The following is a 13002-nucleotide window of genomic DNA, read 5'->3' as shown; positions in this document are numbered from 1 at the left end:
ATTTTTCTTTTATTAAGAAAAGAAGAATACAAAGAAGTAAACCACAATCGGAATACAAAGAACAAGATACAAAGCAAAACCCAAGACAAAAAGGGTCTACCGCGTTGTTTCTGCGCGGAGACAAAAGATACTCATCAAAAGCCAAGAACAACCCACCCTCCAAACCCCCCCCCACCCCTCACCCCCCCAAGCACTCCAGTGTCAGAAATTCAGAAGAGCACTTCGGGCACCCGGAGACAAATTTTCCCAGACCGGAGCCCAAATCGCTCGGAATTTCCTCCATTGACCAGGGCCACTTTTCTTAGTATCCAAATATTCATACTTCAGCAAAGTAAACAGTTCATTTTTCCACATTGTGAAGGAAGGCACCTCAGCCTGCCTCCATAACAAGAGGATACATTTACGAGCTAACAAAAAGGCCTTCTGCAGCAACACGGAATTACCCCTAGAAAGTCCCAAAGAAGTAAAGTGATAAAAAAGAAAAACCTTTGCTCCAAGGGGAAGTCTTGTCTTCAAGATCGTCTGTAGATGAAGCCCAACAAAAGACCAGAAGGTTTGTATTCTGTCACAGGACCAAAACATATGAAACAAACCCGCAGGGGCAGAACGGCATTTAGGGCATTCTGCATGAGTAGCAATACCGGCCACCAAGGCCTTATATGGGGAAATGTAAAGTCTCAACAAGACATTTGTCTTTTTAGACTTGGACATCTCTCTCTCTTCTGTGATCAGAGCTGGACTTTCATATTTTGGGCTGTCCCTAGTCCCACCCAAAACATGCCTACACCATATCCATATCCTGGCTTTATAAAATTGGGATGTGGACAACCATGCAATATGGATGGCCAAACACCAGTTTCTGGACTTCTAAACAAGAATAGCAGCCTTCCCTGACCTAAGCGCACCTCCTAGAAAAGCTACAAAGTCTGCAAGCAGAAATGCAGAAACCCTGTTACACACAGGCATGCTTTGCCAAGATAGAGATTGGGCAATAACCCATACAAATGCCCTTTCCATGCAATTCACTGGGAGTGCAGTATCCAAAAATATTTATGTGGTCAGCATAAGGTACTGGCTATAAAAGTGTTTTCTGAATTATTATTTTCATTTCTTGGTCAATTTTATAAACATATTTTGGCAGGGGTGTAGCCAGACCTGCCATTTTGGGTTGGCCCTTTTCACCCCCACCCCCATACAAACATGCAATCTTTATAATCTTCCCACCAAACCCTGCATCCATCAATCCCTCTCTCTTCAGCTCCATCACCTCTGCCCTAAATTAGCATCTGCTCCTCTGGGGGCCTGTGGCCCAGCATCTGTCCATCTCTCTAAGGCCCCCCTCTGGATATACCTCAAAGATACCACCGGTGGCAATTCCTATAGGCAAACTGCATACTTCCCTCTACTGTGTCCAAGCCCTTGATGATGTCACTTCCTGTTTCTTCATGGGCGGGGACACTGTACAGGGAAGTCTGCAGAGCCAGTCTAAAGATGTCACTGGCAGCAATTCCTATGAGATAGACTAGGGGTGGGGCTCAGAAACAGACAGATGAGGGAGAGGGAGAGGCAAATGAGTGAGGCATCACTAGTGTGACCATAGGGCTCCAGAAAAAAGGGGATGGATTGAGACATCCGGGTTTTACTTCCATTGAAAGCAACCAAGATGTCTCAATCTGTTCTCCTTACTTCCATTGCTTTCAATGGAAGTAAAACCCAGATGTCTCAATCCGTCCCCTTTTTTCTGGAGCCATATGGTCACACTAGGCATCACCACTGAGGTGTTTTGGGGCCTCATGGGCCACTAGACTGGGTGGGCCTGGGCTGTAGCTACACTGCTGTAATATGGACAAAATGTATGTCTCTGATGTGGGGCGGATTAGCGATAGGCCAGGAGTGGAGCCAGATGTTATGAGGGTAATGTTTTAACAGGGCTCCTAGGTATGGAGGCCAAAGAGGGGCCTAGTTTGGTTCTATTTTATGAAGGTACATTTTTACCTTTTATAAAATATCTGCAGAGATCCTTCAGAAATCACCGATGAAATGAACCTTCATACAAACTAATTAAATAACTACACTTACAGCTGCTCAGCACTAAGTGTGTGTGATTAACAAGAACATAAATTGTGATCCCTTTGCCCCTGAATATGCCTCCTCACATGTCACATAGAAATGCCCACCCAGTGGTCATGTGCATTGTTAATGTCACTGGCAGGGATCCCTGGGCCAACTGAAGAGTCCATTCTGGAATTTCAAGAGACTCATCCTCTCAGCAGCATGGTTCCAGATGCCAAGCGGCCATGCCCTTCCCTCCCGTGCATGCGTACAGGAGAGATGCCAGTTGAATAAAGCCTGTGCTGGTGGGAGGGAGTGCAGGTGTTGGTGCCAGCTGAGCCATCCCTCTGATGTCACCTCTTGGTCCCATGAACAGGAAGTGACATCAGAGGGAGGCAGATGCCACCATGCGCAGTAGGAAAGGTTGCTGATTGCTGGGAAGATGAGCCTGTTCAGCTCTCCAAGAAGGATTCTTAAGCTGGAGGGTCCCAGGGATCCCCCATGGTGTCTATTTTGCCTATTTCGGCTCTGCGGGCAAGGGGGCAGTGGAAATATATGGGTTAGGCCCACCCAAAAAGTGGCTATTTCTCGTTTTTCGTTATTGATTATTCTTTTATAAGAGGTATTTTATGCACAAAACCACCTTTGTAGATAGCAGTTGTAGTCACCTTCTCTCTTAAGTTGAAATGCAAAAGTAGCAAGGATGTGCCGGTATTTTTAGTGACCTAACTTCATTGTTCAAGTCACGTTGCTGGATTCAATGTCATTATATGAGCCCTCACACTGTCTCTTTTCAGGATCATGCATGATGAAGTGAGCGAGACAGAAAATATTCGTAAGAATCTAGCAATAGAAAGGATGATAGTGGAAGGTTGTGAGATTCTACTGGACACCAGCCAGACATTTGTAAGACAAGGTAAATCTCCTGTCCTAAAACCAGCCCCTTGGTTTCTGTTCTAGGGCTAAGAATCTCTTTCTCTCTCTGTCCCTGTCTTTCTTAGGGTGCCTCATCCAGGTGCCAATGTCTGAGAAAGGTAAAATCACTAGAGGACGGCTTGGATCTCTCTCACTGAGAAAAGAGGGAGAACGACAATGTTTTCTCTTTTCAAAGCACCTCATTATCTGCACTCGAGGCTCTGGAGGAAAGCTGCACCTTACGAAGGTGAGATTTGAAAAGGAGAGTGTGCAGGACACACACAGACCCACAGCTACACACACGCACACGAAGGTAAGACCTGAAGAGGAGAGTGTTCAGGATACACAGCCACACACAGACCCACAGCCACACACACTCACACAAAGGTAAGACCTGAAGAGGAGAGTGTGTAGGACACACAGCCACACACAGACCCACAGCCACACACAAGCACACGAAGGTAAGACCTGAAGAGGAGAGAGTGCAGGACACACATACACACTCAGACCCACAGCCACACACAAGCACACGAAGGTAAGACCTGAAGAGGAGAGTGTGTAGGACACACAGCCACACACAGACCCACAGACACACACACGAAGATAAGACCTGAAGAGGAGAGTGTGCAGGACACACAGCCACACACAGACCCACAGCCACACACACGCACACGAAGGTAAGACCTGAAGAGGAGAGTGTGTAGTACACACAGCCACACACAGACCCACAGCCACACACACTCACACAAAGGTAAGACCTGAAGAGGAGAGTGTGTAGGACACACAGCCACACACAGACCCACAGCCACACACAAGCACACGAAGGTAAGACCTGAAGAGGAGAGAGTGCAGGACACACATACACACTCAGACCCACAGCCACACACACGCACACGAAGGTGAGACCTGAAGAGGAGAGTGTGTAGGACACACAACCACACACAGACCCACAGCCACACACAAGCACACGAAGGTAAGACCTGAAGAGGAGAGTGTGCAGGACACACAGCCACACACAGACCCACAGCCACACACACGCACACGAAGGTGAGACCTGAAGAGGAGAGTGTGTAGGACACACAGCCACACACAGACCCACAGCCACACACAAGCACACGAAGGTAAGACCTGAAGAGGAGAGTGTGCAGGACACACAGCCACACACAGACCCACAGCCACACACAAGCACACGAAGGTAAGACCTGAAGAGGAGAGTGTGTAGGACACACAGCCACACACAGACCCACAGCCACACACACGCACACGAAGGTGAGACCTGAAGAGGAGAGAGTGCAGGACACACATACACACTCAGACCCACAGCCACACACACGCACACGAAGGTGAGACCTGAAGAGGAGAGTGTGTAGGACACACAGCCACACACAGACCCACAGCCACACACAAGCACACGAAGGTAAGACCTGAAGAGGAGAGTGTGTAGGACACACAGCCACACACAGACGAAGATAAGACCTGAAGAGGAGAGTGTGCAGGACACACAGCCACACACAGACCCATAGCCACACACACTCACACGAAGGTAAGACCTAAAGAGGAGAGTGTTCAGGACACACAGCCACACACAGACCCACAGCCACACACACTCACACAAAGGTAAGACCTGAAGAGGAGAGTGTGTAGGACACACAGCCACACACAGACCCACAGACACACACATGAAGATAAGACCTGAAGAGGAGAGTGTGCAGGACACACAGCCACACACAGACCCACAGCCACACACACGCACACGAAGGTAAGACCTGAAGAGGAGAGTGTGCAGGATACACATACACACACAGACCCACAGCCACACATACGCACACGAAGGTAAGACCTGAAGAGGAGAGAGTGCAGGACACACATACACACACAGACCCACAGACACACACACGAAGATAAGACCTGAAGAGGAGAGTGTGCAGGACACACAGCCACACACAGACCCACAGCCACACACACGCACACGAAGGTAAGACCTGAAGAGGAGAGTGTGCAGGACACACAGCCACACACAGACCCACAGCCACACACAAGCACACAAAGGTAAGACCTGAAGAGGAGAGTGTGCAGGACACACAGCCACACACAGACCCACAGCCACACACAAGCACACAAAGGTAAGACCTGAAGAGGAGAGTATGCAGGACACACAGCCACACACAGCCACACAGCCACACACACGCACACAAAGGTAAGACCTGAAGAGGAGAGTATGCAGGACACACAGCCACACACAGACCCACAGCCACACACACGCACACGAAGGTAAGACCTGAAGAGGAGAGAGTGCAGGACACACATACACACTCAGACCCACAGCCACACACACGCACACGAAGGTGAGACCTGAAGAGGAGAGTGTGTAGGAAAAACACACACATTACTGCTGTACCTGAAAAAGGTTCTGTATTGAAAAGCTTTTGATGAGGCTCCTGAATAAATTAAGCCGGATCTGGAGGGCTCCCAGAGCAGGAGATTGGATCAGAAACTGGTTGCATGACAGAAGTCAGAGGTTGGCAGATTGGTACAGTCTGAGCTCTGAAAATGGCAAGGATGGATCCGGAGCAGATCATGTGCTCGGAGTGTCCAGGAAATGGATCTTAGCAATGGACCTTAGCAAGTAAAATGTTGTAGGTTCAGTTATGTCTGGATGAACCTTCACTGAGTAATGCCAGTCCCTCAGGAAGAAGTCAAACATCTATTCTCTTCCATATCTACGTGAATGATATTATGGAGCAGTTAAAGATCGGTTAACATTTTTAATCAAATGAAAAAGAATTGAAATAAATTTAGCATGTACAACCCTGGACTTGCCACACAGACAATCCCAACAGAGCCAAGCAGCACTTTAGAGGGCATTGCTGTGAACTTCACATAAAGGGTGCCAGAAGTACACCTTACCAAAAACCCCTTATAAAGAATGGTGATCCCTCCAAAACTCCCCCAATCCTACATGGCTGTATAGTAGAGTTTTGGTGGGCTCACATTTCCCACCATAAATGTAGTGGTTGGAGTGGCTTATGGGTCACTAGCCCACCCGCCAGGCTACTTAAGACACCTGAGCCCCACTAGGCTTCCCATACCAGGTGCTACTGTTTTACAGATAGGTATGTTCTGTTTCATTGAGATCTTTGGTGGGGGAGAGAGTGAGTGACCACCGAAGGAGGGTGAAGGGATCATTACTTAGTCCTCAGGTCTGACTCGGGACATCTAAGTGCCATCCTGGACATTTTGTGAAATGTTTGATTATCATCAGAAGACATCCAAGTGCTAAGCCCACCCATAACACACCTCCAACACCCCCCTCAAATTTTGGACACACAGTGGCTCTAAGAAGCCTAGCAAGATGCCCAGAAAGGTGGCTTCGAAAATCAGCACTTTGATGTTTTGGTGAGAAAAACGTCGGAGTGCCAATTTCTGCCATTTTTTTTAGACGTCTTAGTGTTTTGAAAATGCCCCTAATAATAACACAGTAACATAGTAAATGACAGCAGATAAAGACCTGAACGCTCCCTCCTTTCTGCCCTGTAATTACATGCATTACAATTTCATGATTAAATTCAAATCTCTTTTTTTCTTTCTTATTTCTGGGCCACAGATCTTAGGAGTCTGCCTGGTATTGTCCTTTGCCGTCTAAGTTCAAACCATGTCATCGTTAGACTGTGAAAGTCTGCTCTATATTTGTTTATGAAGATGAAATACAGTTGATTCATTGAATTGACTCTAAATCTTACTGAAATTCTTAACATTAATCAGAAGCTTACTAAATTAATACCATCTTATCCTTAACCCCCAAAAACCAAGGCACTTCTTTTTCCACATGGAGCTCCCCTCCATCTTCTACAAAACACTGCAACATAACTCATCAAAGGCACAAATAAATTTTATCACTTCACTCCACTTCTTAAATCTGCTCATTGACACCTGATAAAACACAGACTAACCTATAAGATTTTTCAGAATATAATTCAAACTCCTCTTACTGACCTACAAATGCACTCACTCACCTGCCCCTCACTATCTTTCTTCCCTTATCTCCCCCTATGTTCCCTTTCACGAGCTCCGCTCAGCTGGTAAGTCCCTCCTATCTGTGCCCTTCTCTTCCTCTGCCAACTCCAGACTCCGTCCCTTCTACCTTGCCGCATCTTATGCTTAAAACAAGCTGCCCAAATCTCAAGGCCCAGTTAAAAGCCCACCTCTTTGAAAGTGCTTTCAACTCCTAACTCCTCTCACCTCACCCTCCCCAACCTTATATGTCATGTCTGTCTGTCCAAGTTAGATTGTAAGCTCTTCCAAGCAGGGACCATCTATTAAAAGTCAACATGTACAGTGCTGCGTATGACTTTCAGTGCTATATAAGTAGGATTACCAGATTTTACTCCTGTAAAATCCAGCCCCATAGCCCCGCCTCAGCCCTACCCTGTTATGTCCGTCACACCTCGTTCTGCCCCAGCCCCACCCCCCTCGGCACCGTGTCAGGAGGGCATCTGCACATGTGTGGATGCAACATGGCGATCTCACACACATGCGCATGACATCACCGCGTTGCCCTCCCGATGCGGTCCCGAGGTGGAAGCTTTTCAAAACCCAAAGTGCCATCCAAATATGTCATGTAAGAAGAGGAAATCCAGACGTCAGGTAACCCTATATAAGAACATAAGACCAGTGGTCCATCGTGCCTAGCAGTCGGCTTCCGTGGCGGCCCTTAGGTCAAAGACCAGCGCCCTAACTGAGACTAGCCTTACCTGCGTACGTTCTGCTTCAGCAGGAACTGGTCTAACTTTGCTTTGAATCCCTAGAGGGTGTTTTCCCCTATAACAGCCTCCGGAAGAGCATTCCAATTTTCTACCGTATTTCCCCCAAAATAAGATAGTGTCATATATTAATTGTGGGACCAAAAAATGCACTAGGTAGGGCTTATTTTATTCAAGTGCAAGATCATCTCTCTCTTCCTCTCATTCACCCCAATTCTTCCTCTTTCCTTTCTCTCCCCCACATGTTCAGCATCTTTCCTCCCCTCTCACCCATCGCCTTGCCCTTTCCCTCTGCAGCATCTTTCTATCCCTCCCTCCCATCCCTCGTGCAGCAGAACCCTTGCACAGCGCACAACATATTTCTATCTCTCCCTTCTGTCCCATCCCTCGTACAGCAAACCCTTGCACAGCATTTTTTTCTTTCTCTCCCTTCCATCCCATCCCTCATGCAGCAGAACCCTTGCATAGCTTCTAACCCTCCCTTCCGTGCAGCAGAACCCTTGAGCAGCCCTCTATCCCTGCCATGCAGCCGAACCCCCGCTGACCCTCCCCATCCTTCCATTTCTCCCTCCCATCTGAACTCCGCCGACCGTGACACCTACATACCTCCCTCTAAAGAGCAGTGTCAGCAGCACTCTAAAGAGGCTGCTTTGTGGACTTCTCCCACCGGGGCCTTCCGTACACCGCGCTATTGATGACATCATCAGTGATGCTGCAGAGGGAATGCCCCAACGGGAGAAGGCTGCGAAGCAGCCTGTGAGTGCTGCCAACGCTGTTCTTTGTAGGTCTTGCGGTTGGAGGGTTGGCAGAGTTCAGACGGGAGGGAGAGATGGAAAGATGGGAGGGCCAGCAGAGATTCAGCTGTGTGGCGAGGGCAGGGGGGGCAGGGGAAGCACTGTTGCCAGCGAATCCAGGGACTTTTGAGTTTGGCTTATTTTTGGGGCAACATGGTAGTAGTAGTAAGAACATAAGAACATAAGCAATGCCTCTGCTGGGTCAGACCTGAGGTCCATCATGCCCAGCAGTCCGCTCACGCGGCGGCCCAACAGGTCCAGGACCTGTGCAGAAATCCTCTATTTATACCCCTCTATCCTCTTTTCCAGTAATAGTACTGTTGTATAGAATTTTCTGGACCCCTGTTCGGTTGCAAAAGTTAGATAGTTCTAAGTCAAATAGATGCTGGCACTATCATCTCGATATAGGGACACTGGATCATTTATTGTTCTATTGCCCCTTGATACTTAAATTTTGGAGATCTCCATGGGGTCAAATTACTATGATCCTGGAAGTTCCATTGTCATTGACGTATGATGTTGTGTCGTTTGGAACATTATTAATGCCCAAAAGTCCAATCAATGCAAATCAGAATAGGCAGCTGATCATGAAAAATTGGGATAATATAAATTCTAGATTTTGGTGGGAAACTTTATGCCAAATATATAAATTTGAACATATGAATTCGTTAAATTTAGGACACTATAATAAATTCAAAACAATTTGGGATCCATTAACAAAATTTGGTATGAAATAAACATACGTATTTCCCTTTGATTTCTGTTATGCACCCAGGAAGGCTGGGTGGGAGGGAATAGGAGGGGGTGATATATATTTATTATATCATTTGATTGTATTGAGTGCTGATTATTGTATTATTTGTTTGTTAATCTGTTGCACTTACTGTTGACTTTTGAAAATAAATAAAGATTAAAAAAAAAAAGAAAGTAAAATCCTATTAAGTGTTCAAGACCCATTTGTTCCATTCTCTGCCGTATCTCAAGCAACTGATAGTTCCATACTTATCATCGTTCCTTACAGCAGAACCTGCTTACTGTACCTACCTCCAGACAAATAACATATGAATCCAACCAAAGACGTATTTTCTCTGTTCAAGGCCCCCTCCTGTGGAACACCCTTCCCACTCGTATTTGCCTCGAATCTTCATTAGAAAAATTCAAATCCACACTTAAGATTAATGTTGCATTCAGTTCATGTTCTTTCTCCCATACCATTCCAGCTTTCCTCTGGATGGACAACTGGAACAGCAGCCTAGAGAACCTATTTGGCCCTCTCCCTTCTGTCCCATTAATTAATGGAGTTCCTCCCCTGTACCCTGCTATATTTCTAGTATATTCTTCCTTCTCTCCATGTAAACTGCCCAGACACTGTGTGATGGGCAGTATATTAAACTTCTAAAAAATTTAAAACTTGATGGTATGATGGTCCAATTGGGCCTGCTCCCCACTCCTCCCGTATCTGGCCCCCCTGGGCCTACCTTGAAGTGTCCTGGTGGTCTAATGGGGTTTGAAGGAGAGGAGCAATGCCCACGGCGGATGCCTCTGTACAATGGAGATTGCATTAGCCATTTAAAGGAGGCAGCCTCCATGGGCAGAGTGATTGGGGATCCCATTGAATCACCAGGACATGTCAGAGTTGGCCAAGGGGGCCTACAGGAGCATGAGAGATGGGGGTTGGATCTGGTTGTCCTTTTTTACCTTTGGGGGCTAGATGAGAGGAAGAGGAAATAAATTGGGGGAGCAGAGAGCTTATGCATTCCTTATGCAGGCCCAGTTGAATTTCGGCAAGGTCTTGCATAAGCTCCAATGACTAGCACCTAAAGAATTAGTCTACCATTGGGGCTAATTATGCCCATGGTGGTCAATGTTTAAAAAATGCTGACCACCATCTGTTGAATATCAACCCCAAAGACTTCATTCTGATAATGTCAATTTTTCCTACCAATTCATGGATCGTTCCTGGGCCCTTGAAATGTATAAATCTTTGTATGATGGCTAGAGGTTATGGCAGCCATTTTGAGGCCAAAGCCATGTCAGGCAGGAGCAAGTGAGCATCAGTCTTGCTTTTAGGATCTCCTAGACCACAGTACAAAATTAGCCTACGCAAAGCACACTGTATGTTTCTCAACATTCATTCCTACCAGAACACCTGGCCTTGGTCACACATGCAGAACACAGATAACCCCTATACAAATACAGAACCACAAACTAAAAAGTACTAGTATATACAAACAAAACCGTAAGATGCAAGACTCTGCATGCAGTACAACCCCCAGAGAAATAGAAACAAATGCATTTCTTCCTGAACAGTGCAAAATATAGATAGCAGTTGTAATTTCTCAAAACTGACACAATTCAATCACTAAATTGAAAATAAAATTATTTCCCCTACCTTTGTTGCCTGGTGATTTTGGTTTTCAACCCATCTTTCCCAGTCTCTGGCTGCACGTCCTTCTGTCTTTGCTCTTAACTGTGTATCCAGGGCCACCTCATCCATTTACTCTTTTTCTCTCCTTCACTTTCTGCCATACATCCATCTAAAAAAATAGAACAAAACACAAAAGAACCCTTCTCATCAATACTAGCCAAGTTTCTCAAATAATATCATCATATAACATTTAAAGGCTTTTAAATATTTAAATGTGCTCATAAGCTCTTCAGCAAGGCGCCACAGCAGTGGTACAATGTCGTTGGAAAGGTGCTTGAATTTTAATCATAACACATTGCATGGAGCAAGGATTCTCACTTCTACTGGAATGGCAAATGTTATGGCTCTACAAAAGCTGTTTAACAGTAGACCACTTAGCTGTATTTTGTGTTTTGTTATATTTTGAAAGTATTGCCCCCCTCAAGTGGACTGTAATTTAAAATCCCCAGTCTGTTTGGATACATCCATCTTCAGCATTAACTTTTAACATTCAACTTTCTTCCATTTTACTCAAAATCTACTTTTCCATGCCTTCCCTTCCCATCTATCCATGTGTACCATCTCCTCCCTCTTTCTCCTCCCCTATTCCCATCTATCCATAAGAAGAATTTCTTCTTATCTCTTCCCTGTCGCAACCATCGCTGTGCACCATCCCCTCCCTCTGTTTCCACTTCCCCTCCATCCCTATGCACCATCTCATCCCTCTTCAATGGTCAGACATCTCTGTCTTCCCTCTTCCCCCCTCATATGGTATGGCCTCTTTCTCCTCTCCCTCCCATAGCCTGGAATCTCTCTCCTCTCCCATGGTCTGGCATCTCTCTCCATCCCTCCCTCTTCCCACGGTCTAACAACTCTCTCCTCTTTCTGTGGTCTGGCATCTCTCTCCTCTTTCTGCGGTCTCTCTCCCCTCCTTCCCTTCCATTCTGTGGTCTGGCATCTCTTTCTCTCTCCTTCCCATTCCAGTGGTCTGACATCTCTCCCTTCTTTGGGACATCTCTCCTCCCTCCCAGTGTAACATTTCTCCTTCCCTCCTCTCCATCACTATCATGTCCAACAATTCCCCCTCTTTCGCACTCACGCAACACACCTATGTCCAACAATTCTGTTCCTTTTCCCTTCCCCCAGCAGCATTTATTTCTCTCCCTTCCCACTACTCTAACTATGCATCTAGTTTCAAGTTTATTTGTTCTTAAATTACTAGGCGATGTACAACATAATAAAATCTACAAATAAAATATTAGTGTTAACATATAAAATAACTTTTGTTATGGGTTAAAACTTACATGAATTGTGTGGGTAAGTGGGAAAAAGTTACAATGTTTGGATAGGAGAGAAGGAAAAACATAAAAGGAAAGAACAAAAAAGGAGGGGGGTAATTTTAGCTGCTTAAGTAAGAATCGATTATTAATATGCTTTTCCTCCTTCCCAACCCTCTCCCAATATGTGCAGTATCTGTCCTCCTTGCCTTCCCAACTCCTTACCCCTGCACTCAGCCTCTCCCTGCCAGGCCCCGCACCCAGCCCTCTTTCCCTGCCAGGTTCTTCACCTAGCCCCCTTCCTTTCCTCCCCTGTCAGACTCTGCACCCAGCCCCCTCCCTGACTCTGCAGTGCACCCTTCCCCATCCTCCTACCTCCTCTCAGTTGGTGGCAGCTGATTTCTTCTGCCGGCAATCAGCAGGAGTGCGCTCAGCGGCTTCTTGGACTGGTTCCCGCGAATTGCGAGAATTCATGGGAGCCAGTCCAAGAAGCCGTGGAGTGCCAAAGCGCACTCCTGCTGGTTGCCGCTCAGCGGCAGAAGTCAGCTGCCACCGATTGGGTTAGCAGCGGGCAGGAGCGCGGAAAGCTCGCTGCTGCCCTGGACCACCTATGCGGAGTACAACCAGAAACTCCTCATACCACACCTTGGAAGTTAGGCCTGCCGTACTGCTGTCCGAACATTAGCCACTGGCTTTGGCCACAGACTGCCCTGTTAAATAACTATGTCTCGAGTGTATGGGGATGCTTTGCGCCACTGTTCACCTCCCTGTAAATGTGTGCATGTAACTTGAGGCTA

The 13002-nt window shown here is 46.6% G+C and overlaps 1 protein-coding gene across 1 annotated transcript in view; it reads left to right on the top strand.

Annotated features, from left to right (window-relative positions):
- The window catches only part of RASGRF1 (Ras protein specific guanine nucleotide releasing factor 1), a 131533-nt gene that overhangs the window by 62765 nt on the left and 55766 nt on the right, over positions 1-13002 (top strand). Inside the window, exons 9-10 of the mRNA XM_033919863.1 lie at positions 2850-2968; positions 3054-3214. Coding sequence (XP_033775754.1) covers positions 2850-2968; positions 3054-3214 — 280 coding nt within the window. The remainder of the gene's footprint in view (positions 1-2849; positions 2969-3053; positions 3215-13002) is intronic.

The sequence above is a fragment of the Geotrypetes seraphini genome, chromosome 14, assembly GCF_902459505.1.
Source record: "Geotrypetes seraphini chromosome 14, aGeoSer1.1, whole genome shotgun sequence".
Lineage (NCBI taxonomy): Eukaryota > Metazoa > Chordata > Amphibia > Gymnophiona > Dermophiidae > Geotrypetes > Geotrypetes seraphini.
The sequence above is the reverse complement of the archived record's forward strand: the minus strand, read 5'-3'. Positions and strand labels throughout refer to the sequence as shown.